The sequence below is a fragment of the Charadrius vociferus genome, unplaced genomic scaffold (assembly GCF_000708025.1).
Source record: "Charadrius vociferus isolate BGI_N301 unplaced genomic scaffold, ASM70802v2 scaffold26, whole genome shotgun sequence".
NCBI lineage: Eukaryota > Metazoa > Chordata > Aves > Charadriiformes > Charadriidae > Charadrius > Charadrius vociferus.
Window position 1 is genome coordinate 967455 of NW_009649320.1, and position 19548 is coordinate 987002.

The 19548-nt window shown below is 42.7% G+C and overlaps 1 protein-coding gene across 1 annotated transcript; it reads left to right on the forward strand.

Moving 5' to 3' along the window:
* The first annotated feature begins 6674 nt into the window (after nt 1-6674).
* ASMT (acetylserotonin O-methyltransferase) lies at nt 6675-16201 on the forward strand. Its single transcript, XM_009889441.1, has 8 exons — nt 6675-6746; nt 8538-8712; nt 9906-10035; nt 11595-11663; nt 12186-12304; nt 13060-13200; nt 14458-14580; nt 15990-16201. Exons 1-8 carry the CDS (start codon nt 6675-6677, stop codon nt 16199-16201), a joined length of 1041 nt encoding a protein of 346 aa, XP_009887743.1.
* The last annotated feature ends 3347 nt before the right edge of the window (nt 16202-19548 follow it).

The following is a 19548-nucleotide window of genomic DNA, read 5'->3' on the forward strand; positions in this document are numbered from 1 at the left end:
GTTAGCTTTCATCTTGACTGAACATATTGCAGCCCCAGGGGTATAGGGTAGAGATGGGGAAAGAAATCCTTGAAGATTATGGAAGACTTTAATACAAGTCATTCCATTTCCATCCATTTTACTGCCTGCTGTAGTAAAGTAATTTTGATAATGTATGAGACACATTGCCAGAAGTAATTGATATTAATAAGAAGTGGTTACCCAAGCCATGACCATATCCATGATTTTTTGTAATTGCCTCTGCCTTTGTAGAGTAGTCTATTCAATGACCTAGAATAAGGGCATATGTATGGTTAGGTATGCGTATAAAAAACATTTGATATGTTATCTGGAAGCATCATCTTGAAAGCTGTTAGTGAAAATGGGAGGTTTTGCAGTGGCTCCCAAAATTGTGAGGACAGGACTGTACCAGGGACTGCAAGGCTATAAATGCAAACAAATGAGAGCTGATCGCTGCTCGGTGCTACCTGGACATTGCACCAGTGTCAGGTTTAGGACAGTTCTTGAACATGTATAGGATTGTGTAACAGACTATTGCAGCTGTTTGTGTTTGACAGCAGAGGTAGAGATGTTGCAAGATTCTATATGACAGCAATTAAACCAACTAATTTGGCAGGTACCTTAATTCATAAATGGGTGAGCAGAATTGACCACTGATGTATTGTATTGGTACATAAGTTAAAGGTTTGGTTGCTTTTTGGTTTTTTTTTTTTAATAATTGAGGAAATATATGTATTGCCTGTGTTTTGATCTGGTATCCTGCCTTTGAGGTTTGGTTATAATCTGGATACAACACACATTTCATTAAGTTTATGTTGCATTCTGTTGATCTGTCCCTTCCCTGGCCCAACGAATGTGTTATTTGCAGAATGTATCTTCTGCTGCCTCACAATAAAGTTGCATTTGTCTCTAGCATTTGTGTGAAGCAGCAACCTAGTTGCAGTCGATACTTCAGAACTGGGTGTACAGAATTATTGTTGTTAAAAGGAAATGTACCTCTGATTTTTTTGTGCTTAATCTGATACCACGCTCTTGAAGCTTGTTTCAAATGGTGTGCACCACTGTCCTTCTCTATAATCACAGCACAGAAAATTAATTTGGTCTGGCTCCCCCTCACCTGCTGCATCCTCTGAATATATCTCCTGCTTTCTCGCAAAAAAAAAAAATAAATCATAGATTAAATCAAACAAATGCTTTGCTGTAGTAGTAGGTTCTAAAACTTTTTAAGGGCTAAAGCTGGTTTGAACTGCTTTTTAACTGATACCTAATCTAGTTGCATGTGCACTGTCGCATCTGCAAAGTGAGCTCTACCTGCCCTGGACAGGATGCCCAGGAGTGCTGTCCTTGAAACTGGACTATTTGTAGCACAACACGAAGGGATGATGGAGTGGTAGCACCACAGTCGCTCTCAGCTGGCAGTCTCAACCTGCCAACCAAGTGTCTGAGCAAGGACTGATCACTCATACCAAGTCTTCCCTGCAATTCTCCGTATGATCCTGGACGTGTGCCTGTAAGTGCTCTGAGGAATTGCCTAGTAGCGTCTGTTACTTTCTGTCTTAATTGGAAAAGGGAAGGGCTGGCAGTGTCTTTCTCTTCTGCTCACTGCACCTGACAAGGCTGGCAAACAACATAAGGCTGTAAAAAAAACGTAAACCAACATTTCAGGTGAAACACCAGGTAAAAGGACTTCAGGGGTGCTTGCCCATGCCAAGCCACAGGGACACTTCTTTCTAAAGCTCTCTTTTTGAAGAAACGGAGAAGATTATCAGACTAGCAAATGTAACGTGGCCTGTGCAAGGCAGTTGCATGTCCACCGATTGCCTTTGCGATGCTTGACAGAGCACAAGTCATTTCTGACATACAAGCCTACCTCAGCTGCTCTCTGTCTTGGTTTTCTTTTTGCATCTCTCTCTTTAAAGTTTTGGCCTCTACTATTTTTAGCTAGTGAACCTGTCTGTCCTCAGGGAGACTATGCCTTTTGTCTCTCCTTCCTCTGACAGAGGTTTCAATGACTATTGGGTTGAATTATTTGTTGAGAGATTATTTGCAGGCCAGAAAGTTAAACCAAAAACAACTGGATTGCTTGTGATGGACTTTAAAAGACATTCTCAGTCAGAGTTTTCATTGTAAGGAAAACTGAGGAGAAGGGAGAGTTTGGTTAGAGAATGAGCTGGGTATACAGGATTTCCTGCCCACCTCAAATGTCTGCCAGTACTAAACAGGAAAAAAAAAAATTAGTTGCTCTCAAAAACTGACAGAAGCAATAGTCATGTTACTAGGGAAATATCTTGTAAAACATGAGAAGAATTAAAAGTTGAAGAAAATGAGCATTTTGTTAAAACTGGATGTTCTATTTCAAAGAAAAAGTATGATACTGAGTATCTTGGCTTTTTAGAATTCTTTAAAAAAATAAAAGGGCACAAACTGTATTATCTTAGTGCACGTCCAGGCCATCTGATATGTACTGGGCATGCTTAGAGGCTTAATAATGATAGCAAGGCACAGTTGTTTCCATTTCAGCGTTACTGAAACTCATTATCGTAGTCACGTCCCTGAGATTTGTACTTGTTGCTTGTATGGAAGGTTGCATGTGTGAAAATAGTGTCATCTGCCATTTCTCACTGGAAGACGTGTTAATCTTACTAAATCTGTTTTGTTCATAGATCATTACTTACTTTCAAATGCTATACAGAAATGATGTAATTATTTTTGGTGTAGTATTTGTCTGTAGTGTGTCATTTAGGCGAAGAAAAATTCATCACCAAAACAGAACCGTGGAGGTAAAGTAACAACTTTAGCCTGCACATGGTCTAAGTGCTATGACAAAAGCCTTGATGGGGTTTTTGGAGAAAGCAAGCCGTTGCAATTTCATCTTCATGAATGCATTTGTAGCTTAAAAGGAGCTTAGACTTTAAGCCTCACTAACAATTTACTTGGAAACAGCAACACACTGTGTGTGGCTTTGCATCAATCTGGTGTGGGTTATCTGCAGCCCTCCTCCCCTACATCTTGCTACTGGTTGTAATCTCATTAGACGATTACATCTGGTGTCCTCAACAGACAGATGTAGTCATAATTTAAAAAGTACTTCACGTGGGTTTAATTAACTGTGTGGTCATTTAATTACCAGAGCCTCTTGTATCCTATAACTTTGCCTTAAGCAAAGTGAATTTATGGTCCTTTAGGACATGCTAGTCTACAGTTGTGCACACAACTAACTGTTATTTAGTCAAAACTAGAAGAATCAAGGGTTGAGCATTTTCATACTCATGAATCTTTAATGCAGCTGTACTAAATGTCACTCTAATACCTGATTACCAATCTGTAACTGAGTCATTTGAGAAAAGTGGTCTGCAAGCTGGTGAGAGGCAGCTAGCTCTTCCTAGAGTTGTTTTGTTTAGCTCAACAGAAGAGAAATGTATACTTCAGTGTGGCAAGCATTTGCTTCCAGTGTGGCTGATGGCCACAATCTGAATAGTTGTTATGATGCTGGGAATGGGAGATCTTTATGCTTGAGCAAAATCGCACCAATTTGTTTCTCAGTAGCAGGTAGGCAGAATTTGCTTTTAGCAGAGAAATATTTTTATTTTCCTACACCTTTATAATCTTTTGGTTAACAGTATTTATCTTTGGTTAGTGATATTTATCTATGTACAATTTATTTCTCTATTTTAATCAGAGAAGGAAAGTTATTGATGGAAAGAAGTTGACCTGGTTATCTGTATGGATGGAGACTTAGAAATTTTTGAGCTTTCTTTTCCTATAGAAAAGGATGGAAAAAGGAATGGATCTTTCTTTGGAATGGATCTGAGGAACTGAAAAAGTTGTAGCATGTTCACTAAGAGTGGGTCTAGATTTGGGTAAGTGACTGAACTCTGCAGACTTAGTGCATAAGCAGATGGAAGTTCCTAAATAGAAACTGACATTGTGTGCTCCCCTTGAGGTGGGGCTAGCAGGGGAAGATCACGGAATCACAGAATTTTCAGTTGGAAGGGACCTCTAGAGATCATCTAGTCCAACTCCCCTGCTAAAGCAGGATTGCCTAGAGCACATTACTCAGGACTGCATCCAGGCAGGTCTTGAAAATCTTGCCTGATGTCCATTAAAAATGTAGCTGTGTTCTTGAAACCTGTTGTCCAGGCTTTTCCTTCAGAGAAATGGTGTCTTGCTAAATGCAAGCTGCACAGATTCACAGTCACTCTGGCAGAGAGGTGTGTTGTGATCTCCAGCCTCCACAGTACAAAATAGTTTTAGTGTCTAACCTGTACCGAACAGCAAAGTCTGGTGCACTAGCGAGACAATAGCACTATATTTACAGGCTATGTTGGCCAGGATGGGGAGGTCTAAGTGTTTCTACAGTGTGGCGTCTGCTGTAACTTTTGTGTGTTTGGATCTGGTGTTCTGGTAACACAGGAGACCCCGTGGTGTTAGAACCTGGGAACAGGTACTGTTTCTGGGTTGTATACGGAGGGGAAAGAGGCTGATAATTGTGACATCAGCTTCACTAACTTTAGCAACTAACTCCTAAAGTAGGTTGCTATTTTACTGGCTAAAAGAAATACATCTTTTGGCTGAAATGTAAGGATCTGAATGAAAAATACAGATTCACAGAAGGGTTATACAGTCAAAACTTTCAGTAGAGAAAGTTTCACTGCATCCACAAAATGTTCAGAAGGAAGGTATGGAAAACTTTATATGGCCTGTTTCTTCTAAAATGGGGCAGGTTCAAAAAAGAAGCACAGAACCAACCTTCAGCAGCAGCATATAAATACAACCTACTTCCTAGGAATGGAAGAGAACATTAAAATGTTGTGTTGGGATGAAGTTGTAAAGTGCAGTCTTTAAACATACACCGAGCTAACGTAGACAAAATGTTGAGGTGGGTGTTGATCACTGTATTGCTCAAGTTTTGCCCATGTAACCTAATCACTGAAGCATGGAGAAAGCTACTACTGCAAAAAATGCTACTTTGTAACATTTTGCCATCACTGTATCACCTAAGTCAGGTCTCATTCAATGTTGTTGCCTGAAGGGTCACTAAATGTGTGACACAAAAACTGTGAGTCTTTTCCTGATGCAAAGGGTCTTTTCTCACCTGAGAGCTGCAAGGTCTGCCCAAAAGGCAAAGATGGCAGGCATTTACACTCTGGAGGAATGGACAGTGGGGCAGAGAGGTTTTGGGAAATAACCCAGGGTTTTGATTTTCTGATGAAAGACCTATGAGGTATGTTCTGCATGAAGTTGAAATCCACACCGTGTCTGGCACTTGGCCGTCATTTCATTGTTTCTTCCCAAGGACTTTCTGCATTCCCCTGGTTACTTTTGCAGAGAAGGGGAGGAAGACTGTAGCAACCAGCTGGAAAATCTAGAACGCTTATTCATCCCTCAACACCTTGCTGTCCCAAAATGTAGCAAAGCACACTGCTGTGGTCCTGCTGTCAGACAGGCATTGCTTTCTAAGCCGCTATGTGAGGAGATCTGCAAAATACAGAAGAAGAGCAAGAGTAGATTTAATTCCTTGTAGACTTCGCCTGCGTGATCATTGTCAGAGCAAACTAATCACTGCGACAAAGCAGCACAACAGACTGTTACAGCTTCTCTTCAGACTGGCTGCTTCTGCACATAGGGATGGGGTGAACCTCATTGCCAGCTGCAGGGTCACCTGGACCTGTGCCCATCACAGCCAGTTTCAGCTCCCCTCTAGCTATGCCCCTGTGTTTCTTTTAGCCTTTCTGTGGGCAGGGCTTGCAAACCAGGCCAGGGAAGCATGCACACAGGTTTTCCACACCTGGGTGGGAATTATTCCAGGCACAGACTGTGGTGGGATGTTTTCTTCTCCTTCAGCTCCTTGTGTGGACTCTGTTCTCAGATTATTTCCTCATCAGCTCTAGCCTGCTATGTAGTCATTATGCCAGTCATTTTCCTTGCATGAGTAAGGTCTGAGGCCCTGTGTACATGATCCAGAGCCCAAGTCTGAACATGTCTCTGTTTCTGCATGGTGAAGTTGAGTGCTGCGTATGTGCTTGAGTGAGGGGTGATGGAATTAGGACCATGTGAGATGTCAGGCTTAGCCAGGAGTATGCCTTAACCCTTTGAGCTAAGATGATATTCCTTCACCTTTAAACCCCTGGGAGTGTCCACATTTCACTTGAAGAATTGTGTTGCCAAATTGTTGTCTTTCCTCTGGCATCACATCATTGGGCTGACTAACATATGTAAGGCTTTCTATTCTTGCAAAGTCTCCCAGCATCAAAATGCCAGCCTGATGGAGTAGAGCTGCTTTTGAACAAGACCTGAGAAAGACTCTACTTTGGTTTATCAACTCCTGGTGCATTGCACTGAGGTCCAGTTCTTGATGCTGTTCTGTATTGCTTTTACAAGCTTTCAAGTGCTTCTGAAGTACCGGTGTGTTGACTGACTGCTGAATTGACAATACAAGCTTTAATCCACGCTGCTTCTTTAGCCTTGTACTTGATTATGGAAGAGCCAAAGAAACAGCTGAACCTGGTAGAAAGATCCATTGAAGCCAAATAACTTAGCTAACAGGTTTTGTAAGCAGTGTGTTTCTCCGAAGCAATAAGATTAAGTGGATCAGCTGGTGTGCTCTGTGCTGGTGGAAAGAAGCTTATTTAAATTAAGAGGACAGAGGGTCTGTGCCTCAGTCCAGAAACGAGATGGGTTCCACAGAAGACCTTGATTACCCTCAAACCATCTTGCAATACAGCAGTGGATTTTTAGTCTCAAAGGTAAGAAATACAACTTAGTCTTGGATAGATGTCTAAGAGTATGCAGACAGAAATAGTCAAGGATCTCACTTTAGGTACTGAATATAAGTCTTTGGGACCAAAACCATCTTGTACGAAAGCATCCTGTCTGCTCATCTAGACAGGAATGAAATTTAACAAGAAAAAAGATTTGAAAACAAGCTGACCTCTCAGGATAGACTTAGCATTTATTAAGACCTCTCTGACCTTTGGAGGCTTGGATGAGCAGACCTTGTCTCTGCATTAGGCTTTATAAAAACCCTGGAGTTTATAGCTGAGGACTTGCTGTCTGACTCCGTGAAATGTGGAAGGTTCCTTTGGTGGTGGGATTTCTTCCCACTTTTCATTTTTGGAGTTTGAGAAACGGAGAGCTGACTTGAGTTGCCTGTTTCACTCCCTGTTAAACCATGCAAAGAACAAGATTTTTTTAATATCTTCTCAAAAAATTTCCTTCCCTCTCCCGTGGTTTGTCTGTATGTATTATGCAGAAGGCTGAGCTTGAGAGCTCCTGTGTCTTGACTCTTTTCAAGTGAAGGAGAGCCTGGTATAATGGCTGTTTTTCCAAAGAGCATTTGGTTAAGGCACAAAGGTAGAACTAGTAGTTCCACTTTTGTTACTGTATACTGATGTTATTTGCCCTTCTGTGTGTGTAAGCACATGAGCATGAAATTAAAATATCCAGTGCAGTGGAGACTTTTTCCTCATTTACTATTCATTTACCTTTTCTGTTGTCCCTTGCTGCATCTCTGGCCAACATGGTAATGGAAGGAATGTTCTTTGGGTTGTGTGAATACTGCTGCATCTTAAGGGTCCTGAAAGGCAGAACTGTCAGTAACAAGAGGAAAAAAAGGATAATGAAAAATCCTTTTGCTTGGTGAGATAGAGGAGTGCCCAGTGCTTTCCAAAGTAACACTGGTGCTATGGTTTTGAGAAATGAACTCAACTTTGGATAAACCATGTTCTTGCTGAGGGTAAAAGGAGCTTCCTGTGAACTTTATCAAATCGTTGTAGGTACAGGCAGTCAATTGAGTTGATGCCTTTGTTACTGTTTTAAACTTGACTGTATACAGCTAAAGAAGGATGTTTTTCTTATGTATAGTTATATATGTCTGTCTGAAAGTTAAGGGTTGTTCCTGGAGATGTTACATACCTTCTCTATGAAAAGATGGGGCAATTCTGCTGACCTGAATGAGGCAGTACTTTTGGCTGAGACGAACCTCCCCACCTCAGGGAGACAATGGTAGCTGTGCATGTCGGTCCCTGAAAAGCGTCCATAGAGTGGGATATCCCCCCCTGCTGCAAGCCATAGGATAGTCTCCAGGGTTCACTGGAGCATACGTTAGATCCTTAGTTAAAGAACAAAAACAACAATAGAAAAACCCACCACCACATAGTCTTGCCTTTGTGCTTTCCAGACAAAAAGCAAGAGAGACTATGAGAATGTACTCTGAAACTAAGGAAGAGGCAAGAACATTCACACTCAAAACCTGGTCTCTAAATGTGCACCTTTGTGAGCCAAAAACATTGGCTGGCTTTGCCAGAAAAGGAAAAGAAATGAAAGAAGGTGCACTACGAGCACTGTATGGTATTATCGGTGTTCAGAGAAACTTCAATTTAATTATTGGACTTGTTTATACAAAATATGATTTTATGTGAAAAAAAAACCAAAAAACAAACTATGTGTATATTTTCTCCCAATGAAGCAGCTTTAGAAATGGAGTAGGGTATGGTGCTTTCACCTGATCCCTCACTCCCACCTTTCCTTACCCTCAGATTATGTTCACTGCCTGTGAGTTGGGGGTGTTTGATCTTCTGCTGGAGTCAGGAGAGCCTCTGTCTTCAGATGCCATTGCTGCACGCTTGCATACCAGCACCACAGGAATGGAAAGACTGCTGGATGCCTGTGTGGGATTGAAGCTCTTGGCAGTAGAGCTGACACAAGAAGGAGGTAATAAAAGCAGAAGAAGGGGAAGAGACTAAAAGACTTAAACCTCTGATGGTTTTGCAAGTGAGGCAAGGTGTCTGGGGAGGGGTGATATCTAGTGTTAGGCCAATTACCATAGCTGGATGGAGAGAATCACTTGGGAATGCTATCCCCTCTTCAACTGAAAGAGGAGCAGAAAATGTCAGCATGATTAAAGGTGTAAATTAAAACCCAGGTGAAGGGCTCTATATCCCTAAACTTCTTTATGAAAGAGCCTCAGGTGACCTTGGAGAAGATATTCAGGGTCTCTGCAGAGCTGGTCTCAAGAAAATTCTGAGGTGTGGGCATGATTTTAAACCTTAAAACAAAATGCCTGGGTAGATGGACAACAGCGTGATTTAAAAACGTGTTCTGTTTTTCTTTGGGATTTTACCACTGTGTGAAGTATTTTGTTATGTTGCTGATCTGAACTGAGAGGTGATGTAAGTTTGCCCTTGCATCAAAGACATTGAGTCCATGTGGTCAGAAGGGATCTGTGGCCATCGAACAGTTGGTCAGGACTAGCCAGAGTCTTGCAAGTTGTGTCCCCTGCTCTGGCTTGTGTTGCCTTGCCCTGTTTTAGGGCAAGATGCCTGATGAGTTCAGGGGAGAGCAGGATCTATCTTTTACATTCCTTTTGTATGCCAGTCTTGTGGGTGGGTGATGCCACTGCAGATGCATTAGAGGAAGCGGGGGAGACTTCTGACTCCTTTAGGCATTCATCTGTCTGCAGCAGGTCGTGCCCTAGTGAACTGGGAGAGGGTAGTTGTGGTTGGCATGCTGTTTTGGGGACTTGTCTCCCACTTACTGACCTTGTTGATGGGGAAAAAGACTTGTCTGCAAGGGCTTCTCATTTAAATAAAGCATACCAAAAACTTCCTCTGATAGCACAAGCCTATAGGTAAATGATGACATTTGTAAGGCATTGCTCTTGCTGTTCTTGAAAGAAATGTTAGGTTCTGGAGTAAGTGTAGGTAGATAGTGTTTACTCACATTGATTGGGACAACACACATTTCAGCAGCCCTCAGCCACCGCTCATTGCAGTGGAAGGATTGATTGTAGAAGCAATGTCTTTGGTCATATAGACATCTTCTGGTGATAAATATCATGCTGTACAATAGGCTTGGCAAGGTAGTATATCATACATGTTAGTAAATGTATTTATTTCACCCTCTAGCCCTCTACAGAAACACAGACATTTCCAACATCTACCTAACCAAATCAAGTCCCAAGTCTCAGTATCATATTATGATGTATTACTCCAATACAGTTTACTTGTGCTGGCACTACCTGGCTGATGCTGTGAGGTAAGGAGTGTTGTATGCTGTCTGTTGCAAACTGCTTTGCAGCACCTGTGTGGCTGCTCTGAGTGGTGTGTCTCAGGGAAAGGGCACAACGAAGATTCTGGCTGGTTCTCAGAAAGAAAAAAAATCAGATCATTTCGACTGTTAGCACGGCCAGTATGTCTTCTTGTTTTTTATTGTTTTCCATTTGCGTGTGCTCTTGTTTTCTTTTTCCTTCTGATGGTAGAGATGATCTAAGAATCAGATTTCTGTGTGTTTGACCAGTGGGAAAGGCCTTGATCATTACTGTGGCTCTTACTTGAGAAGGCATCAACAAAGTAAATGATGAGTAATGATGGCTAAGGATACTTCTGTTGCAAAGGTGTATAGGAAGAGGCTGGAGCCTCACTTATTCCAGTCCTTGCAACTGATGATCAAACACGGGGTATGTGTGTGGGCGATGATTGTATCAGTCTCGTACTTTTACCTGAGATGGGTTCCCATAAATCATAGAATCACAGAGTGGTTTGGGTTGGAACGGACCTTAAAGATTATCCAATCCCCCTGCCATGGGCAGGAACACCTTCCACTGGATCAGGTTGCTTAAAGCCACATCCCACCTGACCTTGAAAAGAACCAGTAATTCTTTTGAAAGGTTGAGAAATATATATCAGCGTATTTTGGGGTGCCTTTACAGCCGTTACAAACAAGCTGGCAACACGCATTTCATCATTTATATCGGGGCAACCCCTGGTATCAGTACAGGCTGGGGGATGAAGGGACTGAGAGTAGCCCTGTCAAGAAGGACTTGGGAGTACTGGTGGATGAAAAGCTGGACGTGAGCCGGCAATGTGCGCTCCCAGCCCAGGCGGCCAACTGTATTCTGGGCTGCTGCATAAGAAGTGTCAAGGGAGGTGATTCTGCCCCTCTACTCCGCTCTGGTGAGACCCCACCTGGAGCACTGCATCCAGCTCTGGAGCCCTCAGCACAGGAAAGACATGGACCTGTTGGAGTAGGTCCAGAGGTGGGCCACAAAGATGATCAGGGGAAGGAACACATCTCCTATGAGGCTGAGAGAGTTGGGGCTGTTCAGCCTGGAGAAGAGAAGGCTCTGGGGAGACTTTATTGTGACCTTTCATTACTTAAAGGGGGTTTATAAGAAAGATGAGGATAAACTTTGTAGCAGGGCCTGTTGCGATAGGACAGGGGATAATGGCTTCAAACTAAAAGAAGGAAGATTTAGACTAGATAGAAGATATTTTTTACGATGAGGGTGGTGAAGCACTGGAACAGGTTGCCTGGAGAGGTGATAGATGCCCCATCCCTGGAAACATTCAAGGTCAGGTTGTATGGGGCTCTGAGCAACCTGATCTAGTGAAAGATGCCCCTGTTCATTGCAGGGGGGTTGGACTAGATGACTTTTTAAGGTCTCTTCTAACCCAAACTACGCTATTCTATATATTCTGTACAAAGGCAAGCACCTTCCACAGTGATGAACTAGCTGAAACTATAGTCCCAAGGTGTGTTTGGGGTAAAAGAAAAACAAATCCATGCTCATATGCTTTTTTTGGTTGTTATTTTAGAGAAGGAAGAAACCAATATGAAAGAGCTTTTGGCATTTCATCTAAAGACCCTTTTGGAGCAATGTACAGGTAATCATTAGTATATTTATAGAAATTTTATTCTTATAGATAAAATCAGTGTTTTTAATTATGGCACAGGACAATTAAATATGATGATGTGAGAAATCCCACTGACCACAACTATCATGCAGCATTTTTCTTTCTCAACAATATCCATTACTGGGACACTGTCTGATACTTTGAATAGAAGTATATAATTTCCTATTCTGAAAAACATATCACAGGTCTGTGGCACAGGGGCAATGGTAGCTGAAGGAAATAAAATCCCTTGGAAGCCTAAGAATTAGCAGCTTAATACACTGTTGGACTTCACTAGTCTTAATTACCTATTTAAATGCATGAATGCATATCTGTACCCTTCTGCTACAGTAAGACTCAAGGTAGGTTTGTATGCAAAAAGAATATATTCTGTGTTAATAAAACCAGAGATTTGTGCTGAAGCTAAAACTTGTAGTAATAGTTATATTATAGGAATCACCGAGGATATTGTAAGTTACTTTTTCTATGTGTTGTGTCTGTTTGCATTACTAGATCAGAAGAAGAAATGCTGAAATTCATGGCTGGCCAGAACTCAGTGTGGAGCATATGTGGCAGAGATGTTCTTGCTGCATTTGACCTTTCCCCTTTCAGGCAGATCTATGACCTGGGAGGTGAGCGTCAGCACATCTTCTTTAACAAGCCTCGGAACTGTCTGCTTTTACAGGCTCTGAAAAGAAAAATAACTCCTATATTGTATGACGGGTACAGCAGTGGAAAGCAGGACATATCTCAGAATCTTGTCAGAAGTAAAGGGAGCATTTTACTGTCTTGGTTGGGTCACAAAGAGAAATGTGAGCGTGGTGAGAGCGTTAGGAAGCTGAATGCTTTTCTCTGCAGAGACCCATTTGTTTGAGTAGTGGCTCTTGCGTACGTGGCAGGTTTGGTGTTTTTTTCCTGCCTTGCTTGATACATTCTTCTGGCGCCAGACGCTTTCCCTCCTGCCCTTCAGTGCCGTTAGCTTGAGAGACTGCAGCCTCTTACACCACTGTCCCAGCGCTGCTGGGTGCTGCCAGGATTCATGGGAGCTGTGAGGCACCACTGCTTGCCCAGCGCCTGCTTTAGTGGCTCTGGTTTTCATTTCCACCTTCCAGCGTGCACAGCTAGGTCTGGCTGAGGGGGTGCATAAGAGCTGTAAGGGCTGGGGCTATCCCCACACACCTGGGTGCTGGGGGCACTGGAGCTTCCTGCAGAGCCAACGGAGATGGTGAACTCTCCTGTCCCTCCTGTTCCCTTTCAGCAACATGTGGGGAGCAAACTTGCCAGCTTCCATGAGGCTGAATGCACTGCTGCCTGCATTGCTTCATGGGGGTGTTGCTGAACAGGTTGGTTTTGTGTCAACGCTGACCTTCTTTTGTTCTCCTCAAAGGGGGTGGAGGAGCTTTGGCCAGGGAGTGTGTTTCTTTGTACCCAAATTCCACAGTCACAATTTATGACCTGCCGAAAGTTGTGCAAGTGGCCAAAGAGCAATTTGTTCCCCCTGAGGAGCATCGTATCGCTTTCCATGAAGGTAAGTGTGGACAGCAGGGTAGTGTTGTGACAGCTGTTGCTCTTGAGCCCCTTGTCTCTGCTCAGAGGTACCACACTGGAGGTTCAGGTCTCCAGCTGCCCCTTACGTGGGCAGAGTGTCCCAGACTGCAGCCTCCCCAGCTCACCTCTGCAGTTCACTGCTACCACAGGGTTGTCCCAGTTGTGCAGCTGCAGCTGCCTTCTATCAGAGGCACAACTCAGTTATTCAGCAACCCAGAAGCTCTTTGCTCCTGAACAGAACTATTTGATTTCTTCAGAACAAGGTTACTTTAACAAAAAGAAAAAAAGAAAAAAAAAGTCCTGCAGTTTTGAAAAACTAGCATGTCATGTTATAAATCTTCCTAACACTCCCTTTTCTCCTGTGCAGACCTCCTGGCAGATGTGCTCTGAGCAAGGGGTTTTCCGTCTCTGGTCATGATTGATTGACTTGCAAGTCCTAAGATATTTCAGGCTTTGAATGTGGATGTACTAGCCCATATTCCTCTTGGCCAGTCTGTAGATCTTGCGTGGTCTTCACACCAACTATGATGAAAATGAGTGTAGGGAGATATAATTTTTGATGTTTACAAAAGCCTTCAAAGTGTTGGAATGACTTGATGTTGCTTGACGCTCAAAGAGAGAAAAGAAGCTGTGAGGAAGGAAGGGAGTATATAAAAACAAAGATGGATAAACACAGGAAATGTTATGTGTGCCCGTGATGCAAAGAAATGGAAGTGGAAATGACAAAGTAAGATGCAGAAAGAAAAATTTGAATACAGTACAGCAGGTGCTGAGCAAAAGGTACGATGATGAAGCTAGTGCTAGGAGGTGAGATGTGTATTTTTTCATTATGGATTTATGATGTAGCTCTGTGATTACTGAAGGTCTTTGAAAATTTGCGTAGATAAGGGAAAATTCTTCCGTTTTTTCCATGACAGAAAACATGAGAAATTGTCTCCTCTCCTTAATGCTTTATGAATCTGAATTCCTGTATTTGGCGAAAAAATACTCAAATGCTTTCCTGTGTATCAAAGGCTGTTTCAGATCATCTGCTGCTTTTAAATGTCAGACCTTCTTGATACTGAACAAGAACAAAATCCCCTATGGAGTGCCACAGAGGACTTTTACCCAACTCTGTTGCAGTCTGCTGTGGGTGATGGACTTGGCAAGCCCCGAGTATTTAGAACAAGACAGAGCTGAAAATATTTGCTGCTGTGTTTTGGGGGTTTTGTGTAATACATGTATTCTTGCTTTACAGGAGACTTCTTTAACAACACAATTCCAGAAGCTGAACTGTATCTTTTATCCAAGATACTGCATGATTGGGATGATGAGAAATGTGGGCAACTGCTGGCAAAAGTCTTCAAGGCTTGCAAACCTGGTAGGTGTGAGCTTTTGAAGAGCAGAGAGACTCACTTGTCAGTAACATGACGGACACCAGTCTCAATGCTTGGTTTGGGTGGCAGAGTTTCAGTGAAGGGGTTTAGTCTTTTGCTTTCTTAAACCAGCCATGTGCAGCTCAGCCAAATAGGGCCTGGTTTAAGTTCTCCTTGTCTGGCTTCCAGTTTTAGTCTCCTTCTCTACGGGGACTCCTCTTTCAAGGCATTTAAATGTAAGGATCGGCGATTTATGGTATTGTTTAGATAAATAAGTGTATACATCAGAGTGAAAATGCCATTAAGCATCACACTGAACCCTTGGAGCTTTGAAAACACTGCCTACAGGGCCAGATTCTCAGTATAATCACTAAACTCCTGTGGATTTCAGCTGGGGTAAATGGGAAATTTCATCCTGGCCGTAGCATTCCCTTCAGCCCTGGTACATCAGTACCTATGTAGCCAAGCAGAGGCATGCTCTGATGCTTTTGCTCTTTTGTTGTCTTCTGTGATGATGAAATATGGCTTAACATAGGGGCTGCTTCTTCCTGAAACTAAAGGTTAGGTGTGGGAAACTTTTTGGAAAACAATGGACACGTACTGAAGGTCAACATGAAAGAGGAAATCATGTGCTGACACTGAAACTACCGCTACTCCCCAACAGATGCAGAATGTGTATTAATTAAAAGACTGACTTGGCAGAAATAGTAACAAAATGTAGATAATAAGTTACAGCTGTGTTTAACCAATAATAGTTTGTGTGTATAAGTCTAGAAACCAATGAGCACAAGCCGCGGAGCTAGCCCACGTTGTAGTAAAAAGTATATAATGGCTTAAGTATTTTAATAAAACGTCTTCAGCATTGATCATATTGGTCTGCGTCTGGGTCCGTCCGCAAATGGCGCCCAACGTGGGGCATGGCGCAAGAAGAAGGGGGAATTGTGGAGACATTCCTGAATGAAAAAGGGCATAACTTAATTCCGATGAGCAACCCAGGGTTTGAACTAAGCACGGAGGCCTATGTGCAACGTCCTTGGCCCCCCCTTGGCTGCCCAAAAAGGGAGGAAGAAAAGTACTAAGCAGAATGGAATCAGGGACAAGATAAGCCAGGAGAAGAGTAAAACAAGAGGTGCGTGGACAGAGGGCCTTAGCCAATCGAGTTGCAGGACGTTACGCGTAAGCAAGGGAGCTGGACCAATTATAATGTTGTTGACTATGCATGCTTTTGCTGTAAGCCTCTATATACTCTGCAAAAGTATTCAATGAACGAGAACGACCATACTCACATTGAGATTTCATCGTTACTCCGGGTCCGATCCCACTCAGACAGTTAGGATCTGGCCTAGTAATTCAGCTGAAAAATACCTTGTCTTCTCAGAGTTCAGAGTGTGTTTTATTCTCCTTATTCAATCAGGTGGTGGAGTGCTGCTGGTTGAATCACTTCTGAATGAAGATAAAAGTGGGCCTTTAGAAACCCAACTGTATTCGATGAATATGTTGGTCCAGACAGAAGGAAAAGAGCGAACAGCAGCAGAGTACAGCAAGCTCCTCGAGGCAGCTGGCTTCAGAGAGATTCAAGTCAAGAGGACTGGAAAACTCTATGATGCTATTTTAGGAAGGAAATAATAGCACCTCTTTTATGTACCTAACAAGATAGCATAAATGGAGAAATGTGATATTCTCTTCTTAGAAGGGGAATCATCAACTTAGCTTTTAGTTAAGGCAGACAACTTTTTGTAAGCTGATATATTGTCAGGAGAATTGCTCATGGCAGACCTTGAGTGTGAATGGATTGTGAGTTTGGCAGCCTGACTAGGCCTTGCCTTTGGATCTGGAAGGGAGAGAAAGAAATCAACACCTGTTCCACAAGAAATAACCCATGAAAGAAATGTGCAGTGTGTCTGCTTCAGATGTTTTAATTCTTTTCCAATTTTAACACTGCATCTGACAAAAGCAGAGCTGAATTTTTGCTTGAATTCCTGCAAAATAAAACTGATCCCTGTACTGAGCTCTGTTACCTGAATTTTTATTCCTGTGGAATTGATATAGTATAAATAGACCAAATTATGTCGTCTTGTGGTTAGTTTTTTTCAGAGTTGTAGGAGAAATCCTGTATGAGCCTTGGGTAGTTTGGCATGAAAAATGATACTCATTTTTTATTTCTTCTAGAGTTGATTTAAGGTACAAAAATATTTTTTAGCTTGATGGCTGGCTGAAGCCCAGGTATGCTCTTTACAGTGCAGGCCCTGAGATGGCAGCTGAGAGGTGGAATGATACAGCCAAGTCATTGAGTTATGCACTGGGGAACTCCTTATTGCTATTTCTTTAAATCATTTGATCAAGCACAACCTGCTATAACCCACCCAGTTCTTGGAAGCAGAATTACAGATTACTGAAGTGAGAAACATTTGGAGAAGGCATCAGAAAGTCACTTGCTGCAGCTGTGGCTTGAACACTATTTGCATTTGCATGTTAAGCTGGATACTAGAGGAGCCGGAGATAGTCTTCTCAGTAGCCATCTACAGGAACCTTCTGCTTCTTTGATTGTAGGAGAAGCGTAGGGAGAAAGTACCCTCAGAAGGGAAAAGTTGGCCTTTTGTCACATATTTTTTTTTATATCAAAATCAAATCGCAAGGCTGTAATGGCCCTTCTTATCCTTAAAAGCAACAGGACATAATTCATGAGCCTCTTACACCTGAGTAGGATCTTGCCCTGTAGGTATTGGAGGATATTGGAGGAGCTGGGACAAGTGGCTTTGGAGAGTTTCCTCATAAACTGCAGTCAGTGTGCAGTGTTCCTTACCTGCGAGTGATGTGGCATGAAGGTGACTTTGCCAGGAGCTGCAGCCTGTAAGTAATGTGTTCTGAACGCTTGCTCGCTTTCCAGAGAAAGCGAGGTGTTACATTCTGCAGCAGCCAGGCACGAACGCAAATACTGAAATGAGGCTGACCAAGTCTTTGTTGATTCCCCTAACACTCCAAAAAAACAAATGTTTAGAGAAATTATTTTGCTGTTTTGACTGTACCAAGCAGCCAAAGAAGTATGCTGTGGGGGAAAAAAAAAACAACAAAACCAACACAAAACTCCTGTCTGGTCCTTCTCTGATTTGCTTTTTCCCTCAAAAAAGTTGCATGCCCATGACCTGCTGGTTGCTCACATGGCTGCACAGTTTCCTGAGCTCTTAGACAGGCCAGTCACGGTCAGCATGCTGCAGCTGCATATATAAACTGACATATCATATAACCTTGATGAGTCGGAGAATTCCTGTCTTGGCTGGTGTCAGTGGTAATTTTGCCCTCGAAGTGAAGAAAAATACAAGCAGGCTGTTTTGGTTTGTCCAAACAAATTCTTTAGATATGGTACTTGTGCATTTTGTTGATTCACAACATGGTTTGCATGTCATGCCAGTGAGTGGCTTGGGCACAACTTGAATAGGCATAATGCACACCTGGTTCTAACGTGCCTTTTATCTGTATCAAGGTTCAAAGGTGCTGATCTTTAAAGATCAGGATTCACCATAATTACCTGGAATACAGATGGAAATGAATGAAGTACAGAATCGTGATCGCAGAATTTGAAGATCATTGGGATTTAAATTACTTTGAAGGGTCAGATGTGATGCCATATCAGAGCAGATAAACACCAACAGACGATCAGCGTGTGCTTTCACTGCCTATGTGAGGCAGAACCTCCAGCTCTCCAGCTGGCTACAGCTTCAGCTGCTCATTCCTTATCTGCTGGTTGGCATTTGAGCATCCAATGCTAAAGCATTCTTGGCTGCTCTCTTATGCTAGATCACTAAGTAAAACCTGGAGTGTGCATAAGGAAGATACCAACTTCTATATTCACCTTTAGAGACCAGACATTTGAAACCACACAATAATTTAATAAGAGGGCTTGTGCTATTTCCATTAGACTATATTTATTTATCTAATCAGTTCTGATTTTCCTGTTCTTCTTCTTCACCCCTCTGTCCTTTCCTCCACAGTGTGTTTAACCTCCTCTTCCTTCAGAGCCTCTGTTTTCTCCCATGTGCCTTTGACCTTTGTCAATCCTGTAGTCCTTCCTGATGCGAAGAGAGAAGGTTGCTCAGACAGAACAAGTCAATGCCAGAGTAAGGGTAAGGTCAGAGTGCTCTGAGCTTAAGAACTGCCTCCGCAAAGCAGAGCCATAGCTGGCTCTCCCCCCCGCCCCTCCCCCTTTTTCCCTTTTTTCTTTTTTTTTTTTCCATAAATGACAAACACCGTGAAGAAGACTTGAAACAAGTGCTTTGCTCTATGCAGTCAAGTTAAAACCCTGTTTGCTCTGTGGTTTCCATGGTCCAGCAGGCATTTCTGATGACACCTTGTTGTATGTGGGGATTTTTCAGCTGTGTATTTTTCTTGTCCTTGCATGTTTTAATGTTAAAAAAGATTGTATAGGAACATAGCAATAAGGTGGAGTTTTCCAAGTTACTTGTCTTTTGGGTAATGAAAGCAATTCCCAAGTTCAGACCCAATCACACAGAATGGTCAGGGTTGGAAGGGACCTCTGGAGATCATCTAGTCCACCCCCCCCTGCCAGAGCAGGGTCACCTACAGCAGGTGGCATCCAGGTGGGTTTTCAATGTCTCCAGAGTCAGAGACTCCACAACCTCTCTGGGCAGCCTGTGCCAGTGCTCTGCCACCCTCAAAGTAAAAAGTTCCTCCTCATGTTAAGATGGAACTTCCTATGTTCAAGTTTGTGCCCGTTACCTCTTGTCCTATCACTGGGCACCACTGAAAAAAGACTGTTCCCATCACCCTGGCACCCTCCCTTTAAGTATTTGTAAGCATTAATAAGATCCCCCCTCAGTTGTCTTTTCTCTGGACTAAAAAGACCCAAGTCCCTCAGCCTTTCCTCTTAAGAGAGATGTTCTGATCCCCTAATCGTCTTTGTAGCCCTTTGCTGCACCCTCTCCAGCAGTTCCCTGTCCTTCTTGAACTGGGGAGCC